The sequence below is a fragment of the Rhinolophus sinicus genome, linkage group LG02 (assembly GCF_036562045.2).
Source record: "Rhinolophus sinicus isolate RSC01 linkage group LG02, ASM3656204v1, whole genome shotgun sequence".
NCBI lineage: Eukaryota > Metazoa > Chordata > Mammalia > Chiroptera > Rhinolophidae > Rhinolophus > Rhinolophus sinicus.
In genome coordinates, this window is record NC_133752.1 from 48,180,777 (window position 1) to 48,197,732 (window position 16,956).

At 38.0% G+C, this 16,956-nt stretch overlaps 1 protein-coding gene across 1 annotated transcript in view; it reads right to left on the bottom strand.

Moving 5' to 3' along the window:
* Positions 1–10,936: 10,936 nt before the first annotated feature.
* Positions 10,937–16,956, bottom strand: part of CDS1 (CDP-diacylglycerol synthase 1) — a 51,310-nt gene continuing 45,290 nt past the window's right edge. The window contains exon 13 of the mRNA XM_019731301.2: positions 10,937–13,743. Coding sequence (XP_019586860.2) covers positions 13,614–13,743 — 130 coding nt within the window. The 3' untranslated portion in view covers positions 10,937–13,613. The remainder of the gene's footprint in view (positions 13,744–16,956) is intronic.

A 16,956-nucleotide genomic window follows, 5' to 3' on the forward strand; every position in this document is an offset into this window, starting at 1 on the left:
GGCAAAACTGGTTTCATTATACATCATTTCACCGCAGTTCCAAGAACCTATTGACTACGTTAAGTAAGGACTTACTGTATCTGATAAGGGATTTGTTTCCAGGATATATAATGATCTCTTACAACTCATTAAGAAGAAAAAGCATCCCCTGTAATAATGAGCAAAGATATTAATAGACATTTCATTAAGGAAGATAATACAAATGGCAAATAAGCACATGAAAAGATGCTCAACATCATTAGCCATTAGGGAAATGCAAACTAAAACCAGCTTGAGATACCTCTAAACATGAGCTAGAATGGCTGTCATTAAAAAGATGCAATGCCAGGTTTTGGAGAGGATGTAGAGAAACTGGAACCCTTGCACATTACAGGCATGAATGGAAGATTGTACAGCCACTTTGGATAGTCTGGTCATTTCTTTAAAAGTTAAATATAAACTTATAACATAATCTAGCAATTCCACCTCTGAAACTTTATCTGCGAAAAATAAAGACATACCTATACAAAAAGACATGTATACAAATATTCATAACAACATTTTTCATAAGAACCAAGATTTGGAACTAACCCAAATGTCAATCAACTGGTAAATGAGTCAGCAAAATATGGTGTTGATGAAAAGGAATGAAGTACTGATACATGCAAAACTATTATGCCAGATGCAAAACACTACATATTGTATGATTCCGTTTATATGAGATGTTCAGAAAACACATTTATAGACAGAAAGCAGATTGGTACTTTCTTAAGGGTTGGAGTGGGATTAACTGCAAATGGGCACCAGGGAATTTTTTGGAGTGATGAAAATGTTCTCAAACTGAATGTGGTGATGGTTGAACAATATAATGATATGTAAACTCTCAATATAGCTGTTGAAAACAAATAGAACTTTTGATAGTTCAAATATGTCTGTCTTTTTGTATTTAAGTATAGTTGGTATACAGGGTTATATTTGTTTCAGGAGTACAACATAGTGATTTTTAAAGATTTTTATTAAAAATATAGCTAACATACAATATTATATTAGTTTCAGGGGTACACCATAGTTATTCAACATGTATATACCTAAGAAGTGATCACCATGGTAAGTCCAGCAACCATCTGACATCGTACTATGCTATCACATTATTATTGCCTATATTCCCCATGCTGTACATTACATCCCATGACATTTGTTTTCTACCTGGAAATTTGGACCTTCACCTTCACCTTCTCCCCCCTTTTTATTCCCCTTCACCTTCTCCCCCCTTTTTAAATTTTTCAGTTACAGTTGACATTCAATATTATATTAATTTCAGGTGTACAGCATAGTGGTTAGACATTTATATAATTTAAGTGATCCCCCTGACTAGTCTAGTACCCGCCTGGCACTATGCATAGTTATTACCATACCATTAACTATATTCCCTGTGCTTTACTTTACATCCCCAGATTATTTTGTAACTACCAATTTGTACTTAACCCCTTCACCTTTTTCACCCTGCCCCCCACTGCCTACCATCTATCATCCCAACAAATCTAGTACCTATCTGACACCATACATAGTTATTACAATATTATTGACAATATTCCTTATGCTGTACCCTATGTCCCCGTAACTACTTTTTAACAACCAATTTGGACTTCTTAATCCCTTACCCTTTTTTTCCCACACCTCCAACCCCCTCCCATCTGGCAACCATTAAAATGTTCTGTGTATCTATGAGTTTGTTTCTGTTTAGTTAATTTTGTTCTTAGATTCCATGTTTAAGCAAAGTCACATTGTATATGTCTTTCTCTGTCTGGTATACTCCACTCAGCACAACACCCTCCGGGTTTATCCGTCCTGCAGCAGACGGCAAGAACCTATTCCCTTCCATGGCCAAGCAATAGTCCATTGTATATATGCACCATGTCTTTTTGTCCATTCATCCATTGATGAACACCCAGACTGCCTCCACATCTTGGCTATTGTAAAAAGTACTGCAATAAACATATGGATGCACATGTCTCCTTGTAGCGTTTTGGGTTTCTTCACATAAATACCGTGTGTGGGATTACTGAGTCCTTCACAGTCTCTTCTTATAGCCTTTGTTTTAAAGTCTATTTTGTCTGGTATAAGTATTATTACCCCAGGTTTTTTTCTTTGTTTGTTTCCATTTTCATGAAATATTTTTTTGCATCACTTTACATTCTGTGTGTGTTTTTAACTCTGAAGTGAATCTCTTGTAGGCAGCATATGTAAGGGTTTTGTTTTCTTATCCATTTAGCCACCCTATGTATTTTGATTGGAGCATTTAACCTATTTACATTGAAAGTAATTGATGATAGATATGTAGCTATTGCCATTTTATTATTCATAATTTTTATTTATTTTTCCATCTTAAAGAAGTCCCTCTAATATTCCTTGTAATACTGGTTTGGTGGGATGAAGTCCTTTTGCTTTTTCTTGTCTGGGAAGCTCTTTATCTGACCTTCGATTTTAAATGATAGCCTTGTTGGGTAAAGTAGTCTTCATTGTAGGTTCTTGCTTTTCATCATGTTTAATATTTTGTGCCAATCCCTTCTGGCCTGCAAAGTTTCTATTGAGAAATCAGCTGACAATCTTATGGAATCCCTTGTAAGTTACTAGTTACCTTTCTCTTGTTGCTTTTAGTATTCTCTCTTTGTCTTTAACCTTTGCCGTTTTAATTATAATGTGTCTAGATGTGGGCCTGTTTGGGTTCATCTTGTTTGGACTCTACGCTTTCTGGACTTGTATGTCTATTTCCTTCGCCAGGTTAGGAAAGTTTTCAGTCATTATTTCTTCAGATAGGTTCTCAATCTCTTGCTTTCTCTCTTCTTGTACCCCTATGATGCGAATGTTGTTATGCTTTATGTTGTCCCAGAGGTCTCTTAAACTCTCCTCATTTCTTTGGATTCTTTTTTTCTTTTTGCTGTTCCAATTGGGTGTTTTCTGCTACATTATTTTCCAAATCATTGATTGGATCCTTTGGTTCATCTAGTCTGCTGGTGATTCCTTCTAGTTCATTCTTCTAGTCCATTCCTTCTAGTGCATTTCAGTTACTGTATTCTTCACTTCTGACTCATTCTTTTTTATGGTTTCTATGTCCTTTTTTTTATGCTTGATATCTCTTTGTTGAAGTTCTCACTAAGTTCCTTGAGCATCCTATAACCGGTTTCTGGTAGGTTGATTTCATCCATTTCCTTTAGTTCTTTTTCTGGATTTTTCTCTCATTTGGGATGCATTTTTTTGTTTCCTAATTTTGACTGCCTCTCTGTGTTTATTTCTATGCATTAGGTAGATATGCTATGTCTCCTAGTCTTGGCTGGGTGGTCTTATATAGTAGGTGTTCTGTGGGGCCCAGTGGCACAGTCTCCCTGGTCACCTGCTCTGGGTGCTCCAGGAGTGTCCCTTGTGTGGGTTGTGGGTACCCTATTCTTATAGTTGAGCCTTGATTGCTATTGGTATGTCAGTGGGTGGGACTGACCCTTAGGCTGACTGGCTGTGGATTTTTACCACATCCACAGCTTAAAGGCTGCTGTGTGGGGGGCTTACCCCACTGAGTGGGATTCGCCTCAGCAGGCTCTGGGGCCTATTGAGACCACCCTTTGTGTGTGCTATTTGTGGGCTAATTGGGCAGTGCTCTGCTGTGGTCTGAAGCCACCCTCCAAGTATGTTGGTTCTGGGGCCTCTCGGGTGGGGCTCCAGTGCAGGCCCAGGTCACCCACTGCCTGTGATGGTTCAGGGACTACGTGGTAGGAGCCAAAGCGATCCATGGTTGTTCGCTGCCTGTGCTAAACCTGGAGGCGTGTGGGAGAGGCCAAGCTACAAACCTAGGACATCTGCCACCAGTACCAGGCCTGGGGCATCTCTGCAAAAAGCGAGGACACCCCGAAGCCTGCTTCCATGTGCCAGCTTTCTTAAGGTTCAGCCACTGATAGAGCCTCATGTGGTGTGCAAGTTAGGTGAGGCAGGGTTTCAGGGAGTCACTGAAGTGGAAAGAGTTGTAGTGACCAAGTTAATGTAAATTCTGTTTTGGTGCCAGTGCTGAACATGGAGCAACTCAGCAAAAGTCTCAGAGCACACTGAGGCCAGTCACTGCAAACTAGGGGCCTGCCAGACTCCCATAGTTTTCCAAGAAAGAGTGCAATGCCAGCAGGCCTGACTGCTTACAGAGAAAGTGCCTCCGGCGTTGGGGCAGTTGGGTTGGGCGGGATCCCAGCTGAGTCAGCAGGGTGGAGCAGCAGAGCTCACCAGCCAATCAGATTCAGATTTGGCCTGTGGGGGTGGGCTCAACACAGGAAAGATGGCGCCTGCCTGAGGGCTGCACAGGAGTAGGACCTCACACAGGGAAAATGCTGACTGTCCTCCAGTCTTCCCGCCAAAATGACACACCTCATTCTGCACCCTCTTATGTCTCAGATGCCTCCCAAGTTACCGCCTCTCCGCTGGAGCCCAAGGTGAGTGCTTGCGAGCGAGGGAGTTTGTGCGCCGGCCGTTTAAGAGGATGCCTAGGTTTCCTGCAGCCTTCCGTCTCACCTGAACAGTCGGAATCCCCTGTTTTTCACAGCCTGATGCTGTGGGGGCTCCTCTTCCCACCACCAGTATCCTGTGCTGGGAACCTGGTGTGGGGGCGTGTGGTCCTTCACTCCTTTGTGGGAGAAGAAGCTCCTTGGCTGAGACATCCCTCCTGATTTTCAACCACTACACAGAGGTTTGGGGCCTGCTCTGTGTCTCCACCCCTCCTACCAGTCTCAAAGCGGCTTCTTTATATTGTTAGTCATAGGACTTCTGTACAGCTAGACTTCAGATGGTTCTCCAGGTTGATTTTTCTATAGTTTATAGTTTAGTTGTATTTTAATGTGCTCACAGAAGGCACAAGCCTAGTGTTTATCTATTCTGCCATCTTGGATCTCTCGAACAAGTGGTCTGATTCAACATTTTTATACCTTACAAGGTGGTAACCCCACTAATTCTAGTAATCATCTGTCACTGTGCAAATTTACCATAATATTATTAACTATATTCTCCTTCACCATTTCACCCATCCTCCCACTCCCTTCCCTCTGGTAACCATCCCTTTGGTCTCTGTTTCTATGAGTCTTTGTTTTGTTTCTTAGTTTTGTGGGGTTTTGCTTTGTTTTAGATTCCACATATAAGTGAAATCATAAGGTACCGTGTTTCCCCGAAAATAAGACCTAACCAGACAATCAGCTCTACTGTGTCCTTTGGAGCAAAAATTAGTGTAAGACCCAGTCTTATTTTACTGTAATATAAGACTGGGTCTTATATAATATAATATAATATAATATAATATAATATAATATAATATAATATAATATAATATAATATAATATAATATAATACAATACAATACAATATAATAAATAAATAATATAATATAATATAATATAATATAATAAATATATATAATATAATATAAAATATACTGGGTCTTATATTAATTTTTGCTCCAAAAGTCGCATTAGAGCTGATCATCCTGCTAGATCTTATTTTCGGGGAAACACGGTATTTGTCTCTCTGACTTATTTTACTTAAACTAATACCCTCTAGGTCCATCCATGTTGTTGCAAAAAGCAAAATTTCATTTTTTTTATTGCTGTGTAATACTCCTCTGTGTGTGTGTGTGTGTCTGTGTGTGTATGTGTGTGACATCTTTATCCATTCATTTATCAGTGGACACCTAAGTTGCTTCCATATCTTGCTATTGTAAGTAGTGCTGCAATGAACACAGGGGTGCATATATCTTTTACAATTCGTGTTTTCATTTTCTTCAGATAAACACCCAGAAGTGGAATTGCTGGGTTTTATAAAGATCTATTTTCAGTTTTTTGAGAAGTCTCCATATTGTTTTCCATAATGGCTGCCACAATTTGCAGTCCCACCAACAGTGCAGAAGGGTTCCCTTTTCTCCAATCCTTGCCAAAACGTGTTGTTACCTTTTTGACAATAGCAATTCTGACTGGTATGAAATAATATTTCATTGTGGTTCTCATTTGCATTTCCTTGATTATTAGTGATGTTGTACATTTTATCATATGTCTGTTGGCCATTCGTATGTCTTCTTTAGAGAAATATCTTTTTATGTTCTCTGCTCATTTTTTGATCAGATTATTTATTTTTTGTTATTATGTTGTATGAATTTCTTGTATATTTTTTATATCAACCTCTTCCTGGATACATCACTTACAAATATATTCTCCTATTCAGTAGGTTGTCTTTTTGTTTTGTTGATGGTTTCCTTTGCTGCACAGAAGCTTTTTAGTTTGATAAAGTCTTATTTGTTTATTTTTGCTTTTGTCTCACTTGTTCCAGGGGATGTATCCAAAATATTACTGAGACTGATGTCAAATAGTTTATCACCTATGTTTTCTTCTAGGAATTTTATGGTTTCGGGTCTTATATTTAAGGTTTTAATCCATTTTGAGTTTATTTTCATATATGGTGTAAGAGAGTGCTACAGATTTTCTTTTCTTTTTGAGGCAATTATAAATGGGGTTGTTTTCTTAATTTCTCCTTCTGATTATTCATTATTATAAGTATGTATGAACAAAACAGATTTCTGTATATTAATTTTATATCCTGCTACTTTACTGAATTCTTTTATTTTATTAATTTTTGGTGGATTCTTTAGAGTTTTCTATATATATTATCATGTCATGTGCATATATTGACAGTTTTACTTCTTTCCAGTTTGGATGTCTTTTTTTTTTTTTTTTCCTCTTGTCTGATTGCTGTAGCCAGTACTTTCAGTACTATATCGGATAGTAGTGGTGAGAGCTGGCATTCTTGTCTTGCTCCTAATCTTAGAGGAAAAGCTTTCAGTTTTTCACAGTTCAGTGATGTTAGCCTTGTGCTTGTCACATATAGCCCTTAGCAAGTTGAGGTAAGTTCCTCTTGAACCCACATTGTTGATAGTTTTCTTTTATTTTTAATCATAAATGGGTGTTAAATTTTGTCAAATGCTTTTTCTGCATCTATTGAGAACTCACATCCTTGGTTTTGTGGATGGAATGAATCACATTGTTTTGCAGATGATGAAACCAGTCTTGCATCCCTGGTATAAATCCCACTTGGTCATGGAGTATAATCCCTTTAATGTACTGTTGAATTCAGTTTGCTAGTATTTTGTTGAGAATTTTGGCTTCTATGTTCATCAGGGATATTGGCCTGTAATTCTCTCTCTTTGTGGTGTCTTTGTCTGGTTTTGGTATCAAGGTAATGTTGGCCTCATAAAATGAGTTTGGAAGGGTTCCTTTTCACTGTTTTGGAATAGTTTGAGAAGGATAGGTATTCATTCTTCTTTAATGTTTGTTAGAATTCACCTGTGAAGTTGTCTGGTCCTTGGCTTTTGTTTGTTAGAAGTTTTCTTTTCTTTCTTTTTTTTTTCTGCTTCAATTTCATTGCTAGTAATTGGTCTGTTCAGATTCTGTTTCTTCCTGTTTTAGCCTTTGAAGGTTATATATTTCTCTAATTTTACACATTTTTTCTAGATTGTCCAATTTGTTGGCATATAATTGTTACAGTATTCTTTGATGATCCTTTGCATTTCTGTGGTGTCTGTTGTATCCTCTTGTCTTTCATTTCTGATTTTATTTGTGATCTCTCTCTTTTCTGCTTGATGAGTCTGGCTAGAGGCTCATCAATTTTATTTTTCCTTTCAAAGAACCAGCTATTTCATTAATCCCTTTTATTGTGTGTTTTTTATTTTTCTATTTTGTTTATTTCCACTCCAATCGTTATCATTTCCTTCTTCTACTTTGGGTCTTCTTTGTTCCTCTTTTTCTAATTTCTTTAGTTATAAATTTAGATTGTTTGAGATTTTTCCTGCCTCTTGAGGTAGGCTTGTATAACTATAAACTTTTATCTTATTATTTTTAATGCATCCCATAAATTTTGTAAAGTTGTGTTTTCATTTTCATTTGTCTCAGGGTAGTTTTTGATTTCATGTTTGATTCATTGGTTGTTTGGAAGCCTGTTGTTTACTATCCACACATTTGTGTTTTTTCCAGTTTTCTTCCTGTAGTTTGATTTATAGTTTCATGCCATTGTGATCAGAAAATATACTTGATATAATTCCAGTTTTCTTGAATTTATTGAAGCTTGTTTTATGACCAAGTAGGTAATCTATCCTGGAAAATATTCCATGTGCACTTTAGAAAAATGTGTGCTGTTTAGTTTGGGGATGAAATGCTCTATAATTACCTAGCAAGTCAAAATGGTCTAATGTGGCATTTAAGGCCATTATTTCCTTATTAATTTTCTGTCTGGGTGATCTATCCATTGAGGTAAGTGGAATATTAAAATAGCTATTATAATATTACTATTAATTTCTGCCTTTATGTCCATTAACATTTGCTTTATATATTTGGGTGTTCCTATGTTAGGTGCATATTTATAAATGTCATATCCTCTTCATAGATTGACCCCTTTAAAATTGTGTAATGTCCTGCTTTGACTGTTTTTACATCCGTTGTTTTGAAGTCTATTTGTTGACTATTGCTACCCCAGCTTTCTTTTAGTTTCTATTTGCATGGAATATCTTTTCCCATCCCCTCACTCTCAGTCTTGTGTCTTTCAATTTAAAGCGAGTTCTCTTGTAAGCAGCATATAAATGGGTCATGTGTTTTGTCTTTTTATTTATTCTGCCACCCTATTCTCCATCCTCTTTTGATTGGAGGATTTAATTCATTTACATTTAGAGAAATTATTGATAGGTATGTGCTTATTGCTATTTAGTTCATTGGGTTTTTTTGGTTGTTTTTGTGTTCTTTGCTGTTCCTTTCTTCTTATCTTGACCTCTTCCCTTTTGATTTGTTGGTTTTCTTTAGTGTTTTGATTGGATTCCTGTCTCTTCATTTTTTCTGTATTTTTGTATGTTTTTGGTTTATGGTTACCATGAGATTCATATATATATCTATCTATATCCACAGCAGTCTGTTTTAAGCAGATAGGCATTTAAGTTCAATCTCATTCTAAAAGCACTACATTTTTACTCCCTCCTCCACTCTGTTTTGGATGTCATTTTTTATGTCATTTTGTTTTGTGTATCCCTATTAATTATTGTTAATTTTGCTGCTATTGTCTTTTACCCTTCATATTAGCTTTTTAAGTGGTTGATTCACTGTGATTATTGTATATGTGCCTTTACCAGTGAGATTTTTTTTTTCCTGTAGTTTCTTACTTCTGGTTATGGCCTTTTCTTCTGTGCGTAAAGAAGACACGTTAACATTTCTTGTAAGGCCAATTTAGTGGTTGTGTGATCCTTTAGTTTTTGTCTGGGAAATTCTCTCTCCTTCAATTCTGAATGATAACTTTGCCAGATATAGTATTCTAGACTGTAGATTCCTTTCTTTCAGCATTTTAAATATCTCCTGCCATTCCCTTCTGGACTATAAACTTGCTTCTGAAAAATCAGCTGCTAGCCTATGGGGTTTCCCGTGTACGTGAAGCAGCAGCCTGCTGGATCAATCTCTGGGTGTAGGGGCCCCTTGTGTGCACACCGTGGTGTCCTCCTGTTTGTACTGGATCTAGCTCCAGGAGGGGTGGCTGGGGACGCACTACAGTGACCTGCAGGTCGGACAGAGAACCTGGGTGGAGCTCCTGCCTGCTATGCACGTACCAGGCAAATGTAAACAGTGGTGCTCACCCGTTCCTCTGGTCCTGGGTTATTCCCTCAGCTCCCAAAGAGCTCCCGTGGTTCCCTGACATTCTCTATGTGGTCCCTCTCTTGTGCAGAAGCTGTTCAATTGGCTCACAGTTGTCTTAAGAGGAACTGCTTTAAATAGAGGGTACAGTCAATGTGTCCACCTATGCCGCCATCTTGGACCCGTGCCTCAAATGTATCTTACCTGTACTAGCTGAAGCTTCTGGTTTTTTTTCTTTACAAGTTCTTTTTTTTCATTTTAAGATTTTATTGGGGAAAGGGAACAGTGCGTATTTCCAGGACTTTATTGGGGAGCAGTGTGTTTTTCTCAGGACCCATTTGTTCCAAGTCAAGTTGTTGTCCTTCAATCTAGTTGTGGAGGGCGCAGCTCAGCTCCAAGTCCAGTCGCCGTTTTCAAACTAGGCAGAGAACTACTAGTTCTGATGTTTTTATTGGTTCTAGAACAAAAAAGCACAGTGCTGGTAGCCATTCCAGGTTTGCTGAAGTGAATTGATGTGCTGTCACCCATTCAAAGAACACTTCCGTTAACACCACCTAAATCAGATGGGGCCAGAGATGTAGTTACGTTTCTATGCAGTGCTACCAAACTGTCACTTCCCATTGGAGGTGGGGAACAGGAGAGAAGCAGATAGGAATTAAAAAGGAAACTATGGATTACTAATCAGCTCTAGGCTGGACACAAATCAAGGTCATTCGTGAGTTTTCACTTAAGCCTTAAAACGACCCCAGGAACTAGGAATAATGAAGCCCATCTCAGAGCTTTGCAAAATGAAAACTAGGGAGGGGCTGTCCTAGTTTTTTAAGAAAACTAGGGAGGGGCTGACCAAGAGACACAAGTGCGAATGTGCCCAGGTGGGTCTTCAGACTCCAAACCCATCCATTTGTACAGATGCTTGAGGGCCTAGGGAGTGCTGGCATTGAGCCAGACACTGGGAACCCCACAGTCGAACAAAACAGAGGCCATTCAGCATCCATGTAACGTACAGCTCTAGTGAGGACTAGATCAGAGTCACAGAAGTAAATTATAAACTCTGGAAGTGCTACAGACATTCAGTACTTTACCAAAAGGACATCACCTCGCTACAAACACATGTTCAGTCACCACCAGAACGTAATTATCCCCATCCCTGAAGATGTCACTCTTGGTGTTGGTGATGGAACACACACAATATACAAGACTTACTTATATCCATCATCACTCTGTAAATACAAGTTGAACGAATGTTTCTTCTCCAGTGAGAAAATGGCATGACAAAGTCAAAATGTGATTCATTCATTTTATTTTCCTATCTGTTTCAGTAAAAGATTCTGAAAACTGACGGACACATATCAGAAGCTATCTCTCTCCCATATACAGTATATATACACTGTTTTTACTTTTTCTTTTCACTGAACAAGGTGACGCTATCTTTGTCCAAATCAAAGTACAAACAAAGAGATACTATAAATGACAAAAAAACAAAAAGGTGAGTAGGTGGTTTTTTCATTTTCAGACAGTAAATGTGTATGTGCCACCACAAGGGGAAAAGCACTGAGGAAACATTTGCATCTCACAGGTTAAAAATTCCAGCAATGAGTATCATTCGAGTACCTCCCAAAATTGCTAATTTGGAACAATTAGCCATTACTGGGAAGGAAGTTTCTAGTCTTTCATTTCTCAGCCACCACATTGCTATACTAGAATTTAAGCCCTCTTCACGGTGCACATATAAAAATGATCAAAGTCAGGGTTTTATGGCTATCTTTTGCTAAAATATATTGTATTTTAATATTCATGCTATAAAAGCACACTAAAAAGGTACCTTAGAGCTCTGTTCAAAGTAACAATTTACTTTTCTACATATAGAATAATGTACACCCAACTCTAAAAGTGTATTTGAGGAAAGCTATTATTGTGACCCCAAATATTTCTAGCTTCGTATTTTGTTTATAATATTGATTTTAAAGTACATGTATTCACTAATGCTCTCTTATATAATAATTGTGTATTGCAGTGCCTCACCAATCACTTTACAGAAAAATGCGGAGGGAACTATGTATCTCCAAGGAGTCACCAAGTTTTCAACATAAATTCCTACTACCAATTTTCCATTTTATTTTTAAACTTTGGTATGCTAAATTCTTTTATGATCAACATTTGGAGCTTTTACGAGGCAAATAACAAGATGCTGAAAATTAACTTGTACATAGCCTGATTTTAAAAGTGATCATTCCCTCCTGTAATAACACTTCCAATGCTACATCTAGGTTTTTATGGAGTGAAATAACGCTGACCGAATACATACAGTGGAATGTATGCCAAACCAAGATATCAGCCTCTCGGTACTGAGTTTAACTACATCTCCCATAATGCACATGGTGAAGCTGCTAGTTAGAGATTACCTCCCAGGAATATCTACAGTGGAACCAGGTATATCTACAATCTTTTATTGTAGGTATAGGAGTAGAACAGAAATATAAAATAATCGAAATTTGTTTCTGATTTAAACAAAAATATTTACTCTTTTCATTAGCAAAACATTCTTTAAAATATATCTTTCTCTCCTCTCTGAACATTTAGGCAAAGAGCAATAGGCAACCTCCGAAGGTTTATTGCTGACTCTTCAGTACAATAAATATGGTTGGTTGTAGAGAGCCCACAGCAACAGTAGCTTATTTACATTCACTGATAAGAAATTTATCTGGTTACAGTGTCCAGTCCACCAGAGGAAAGGTTTGGCATTCGTGTGCTTTTTGTTCTCGGTGGGAATCACTTCTGCTTGATTTTCATTCTTGGAAGAAAAACATCAGCTGATGTCCTCAGGTCTTACATGATGTGAAAGAGGAATGGGACAAAGATGAGCCGTTCCCATGGAGTTAGTCTGGGTTGGGTCTCCAGGCCGATATTCCCTCTTGCCAAGTGAGTGTCCGGTGGGCTGCCCAGGGAACCAGGAGGGAGGCACCCACGACAGGCATGCAGAGCCTTATCTGGACATGGGTCACTTGTACTCAGCCGAGCACCCCACTCTCTACTTCAGCCACCATCCCTACTCACTACCCTATAGATTGATCTTTGTGCTCATGGCTATAGAACTTATAGAAACCAGTTCACAGGGAAACAAGGAAAAGCAAGGAACTTGGCCACGAGGGGGCCTGTGCCATGTGTCACTGTCTTATGCTGTCTCCTGACCCGTCTGTTGAGATAATCTGTGGATGATGCCTACATTGTGTTCTTCACAGCAGAATTCGCTTTTGTTTCTCTTCAAAAGTTTTTGCAACGTTTTTCCAAACAACTTTATCGGAAGCAGAGTTTGATGTCTGCTCTTTCTAGCGAGCCAATAATGGTAGAAATTTCAGCTTCCCTCGCTTGAATTTCATACCTACCTATAAAAGTGGAATGTTTTTTCCTGGCAAATGATTACTTACTTATTTTTAGGGAGTGGGGGGTGAGGGGAAGGATCCAACTCAGTCCTTCAGAAAATACTTCAGACTAAAAGAGGAGAAAGTGCAGGAGAACTAACTTCCTACTGTGCCTTACATAAAACATTTTGTTAAAATTAAGAGCCGCTCCAAGTGCAAAAGTAAATATTTGTGCAAAGGGCACACTGCCAGGTGCAATCGTAAGACATCCTCAATTTACTCATTTTACAGTGTTTGACTCTAAAATGCAAGTCTTTTAAATTATGAAAATGGCAACTAAGGGGAAGGAAGTTGACATCAGAAAATACACTTTAGGAAAAGTACAGGACATTTTGAAGATAATTTGCTACTTAATTCATAACGTAGATCAAGTAAGTATTAAATATTCACAGTAATTTCAGAGAAGAAACATTCATGTCTGTAAATCTTCAATCTATTGCATTTTTAACCATTTTTCTGTACATTTACAAAATTGTATCCGTCAGTGCTTTTCTGTAGAATTCCTTGTTGTCAGTTCAGTCCTTCCCTTCTCTGGAACCAGTTATACCTTCAATGCAGGCTGTAGGATTCCTTTCTCAATGAGATGAGTCTTCAGAGTTTTATATATGTTTAACTGCTGTTCTGGTTGAAGCACCAACAACTGCTGTAACACTTTGCTGGGATTTGGACCCCTGATAACAAAGCAGAAGAGACAAAGTTCATGCTATTTTAAGAAAGCTAAAGGAAGCATATGCAGGATTTAAAGTAAACCCTGTATTTAAGTGTAATCTAGCAATCTTTACAGAATTGAAATAGCTCTTGATCAGAGCTCACTTTAATGCCCAATTTTAGTGTCAATGGTAGGAAAATAACCCCAAAGTGATTCTCTGTTGAGAGGCAGGCAGATTAAATGTGGTAAAAATGCACAAACACAAAATTCAGGAACAACACTAGGCAATACAGGGGGTACATATCTAAGTTCTATAAAAATTCTCAAAAGGGCAACCTGAATTAGAGGTGGGGATAGATAACGAATCCTGGGCTTAGACAGACACAGAAACTACCCTGTATAGAAAGGAGCAAAATTCCTAGTGGGTGACGATAAGCCAAAAGAGAACATGAAAATATCCTTTAAGTTTTTAGCGTCAAAGAAATTTCTGACAATGGAAGGTAGTCTGTTGAAGAAATACCGCTGGGGAGCTAGGAATGTTCAAGAGACAGGACACACAGGTTCTGAGCCTAGCACTCAATTCCTGCTTGGGATCTACAATAGGTGCCACAGAGAGTCTTCGGTAAATCCCAATATAAGAAAGAAGATAAAAGTGGATCTGCTCTAGTTGAAAGGCGGACAAGGAGGAGGGGAGCCCTGCCCTCCTCAGCCACCTCCCCCAGCGGTCCCAGTGGGGAGAAAATGAGCCCAGGGACACTGCAGGGTCCTCTCCTCAGGGAGCCTCCTTTGCGTCAGCCTCTCCAACATCCCTGCTCCCGCCCTTCCCATGCCACCTCCATGGCGCGCGCTGAGTCAGAAAAGGTCTGGCACAGGACTCCTACCCTCACACCTTTCCCTGCTGTGACACTATTACAACAGGGGATTGCAGTTTCCCACTCCCTGGCCCTAGAACTCAACCCATTTATAAACTGGAGGTCACCTGTGTGATCTTCTAAAGTGCTACTTTGTCAAATTCGGAATGAACCTAATTCAGGTTTTCATGTATATGTATTGTTCTTTGTAATTTCTACAGTCCCCGGAAGATGAAAAGTGTGGCTTACTTTTTGTGAAGAGCAATGAGTAAAATCCAACAGGAAGAAGCAAGATATAAGTAACATATAGAGAATGGTACAAAGACATTTACAAGGGTAATTACACTGATGACTTACAATAGGGCTGTTCAGTTCAAATGGAATATATGAGTAGAAAATCCAGCAACAAAGAAATGCCTGCTACATAATGATCTTAGGACCAAAATCTTAGATTTAAAACATTGCACAATATGCAGATCTATCCATCCCATGAGTCACCTTCATGCATGTGGCTCACAGACACCATATACTCAAGTCAGGACACAGCTTGTCTTACATTTCTTCAAAAGATTCAGCAACTTCATAACATAAACCCAGCATAGGGGCCCACAGAGAAAAGGAAGACTATTCTAGCAAGTTCAGCTAAATGCAAAATTATGTCAGCAGGTGCTCCCAGCTAGTTGCATCCTGCCACTAGCACTGTATTCCTGAGTCTAAATATTTGTTTTCAAATGGCAGACAACATGGCTCAACATGACTTCTCTCTACTGGGAGAGGAGCGCATCACAAAAAAGAGTTAATGCCCGAAAAGCTATCTTCTTAAAATAAAGAGTTCAAATTAACTACTAATTACAAATACTCAAATATATATCAGTAAACAAATCACATAAATGGAGTGAATATTCCAAAAAAAAAGGACAAAGATTGTCAACTAACTTATAAAAAAGCAAACAAAAAAACCCAGATATACGCTTGTTAGAAAAGAGAAACACTCAACATAAGGATAAAGGAAGGCTAAAAATAAAAGGATAGACAAAGAAATACTATGCAAACACTAACCAAAAGAAGGGTGATGTAGCTATTCGAATACCCAAAATAGGCTTGATTACCCAAATAGTGTATAAAGATGGACATTATATAATGGCATTATAGTGATTCAACAGGGAAATATGACAGCCCTAAATACGTATATACTTAATACAGCCTCAAAATCTGTAAAGCAAAAACTGATAGAATTAAAAATAGGAATAGGTAAATTTACACTCATAATGGGAGATTTTGACAAAAAAGAGTGGATAGGAAAAAAAAAGTCAGTACAGAAGATTTAGCTAAACGTCACCCAACTGACAAACTGACATATACAACACACCATCGAGAAACTGCAGAAGGCACATTTGTTTCATGTGCACTTGGAACATGTAACTGAGTAGACAAGATACTGGGGCATAAAACAAGTCTCAACAAATGTGAAGTACTGAAATAATGGAGTATGTTTTCTGACCATAGTGGAATTAAGGCAAAAATCAATGAAGGAAGAAGAATGAGAAAAAGCCCCTTTTATTTGGACACTAATCAATATGCTTCTAAATAATATATGTGTCAAAGAAGGTATAATACTGGAAATCAGAAAATATTTGTAACGGAATAATGAAAATACAATCTGTAGGATGAGAATAAAGTAGTAAAGGGAAAATTTATAGTCTTAGATGAATATATTAGACAAGAAGGCTAAAAATCAATAATCTAAGCTTTATCTCAAGTTTGAGAAAGAATAGCAAATTGAACCTAGAAATAGATGAAGGAATGTCAGATGAGAGTAGACATCAATGAAATAGAAAACAAATATACAGTAGAGAAAGTTAACAATGTCAGAATTTGATTCTTTGAAAAGATTAACCAAATAGATAAAAGAAATAGATTAACTCCTAACAAAACTGCCCAAGAAAACTAAGTGTTAATACAAAAATTCTCACACTGCTATGAGTATATTTAAAATGTATATTGAGAGATCTATAAATATAAGTTTCAATCCAAATAACTCTATGAAGGAAATACATGTTTTTTTATGGCACTAGTGGAGATCATGGAAAATAAAATTACGTGGTTAGCTTTCATACCCCAAACTGGCACTTTAGGGCAGATCCAAAACATTGAGTTTAAAAACAAGAATAAACCACCCTACATAAAATAGCAACAACCATCCACTCGCCCCACCGCACCTCTCCTCTCCACTAACCACACAACCATAATCCCCTGGCCTATTTTATTTTTCTCTATAGCACTTATAGCCACCTAACAAGCTGTATTTATTTGTTTATTGTCCACTTCTGTCCCTTCTCCCTCCAACTCCCCAATAAGAATGTAAGCTTTGAGGGCAGGGATTT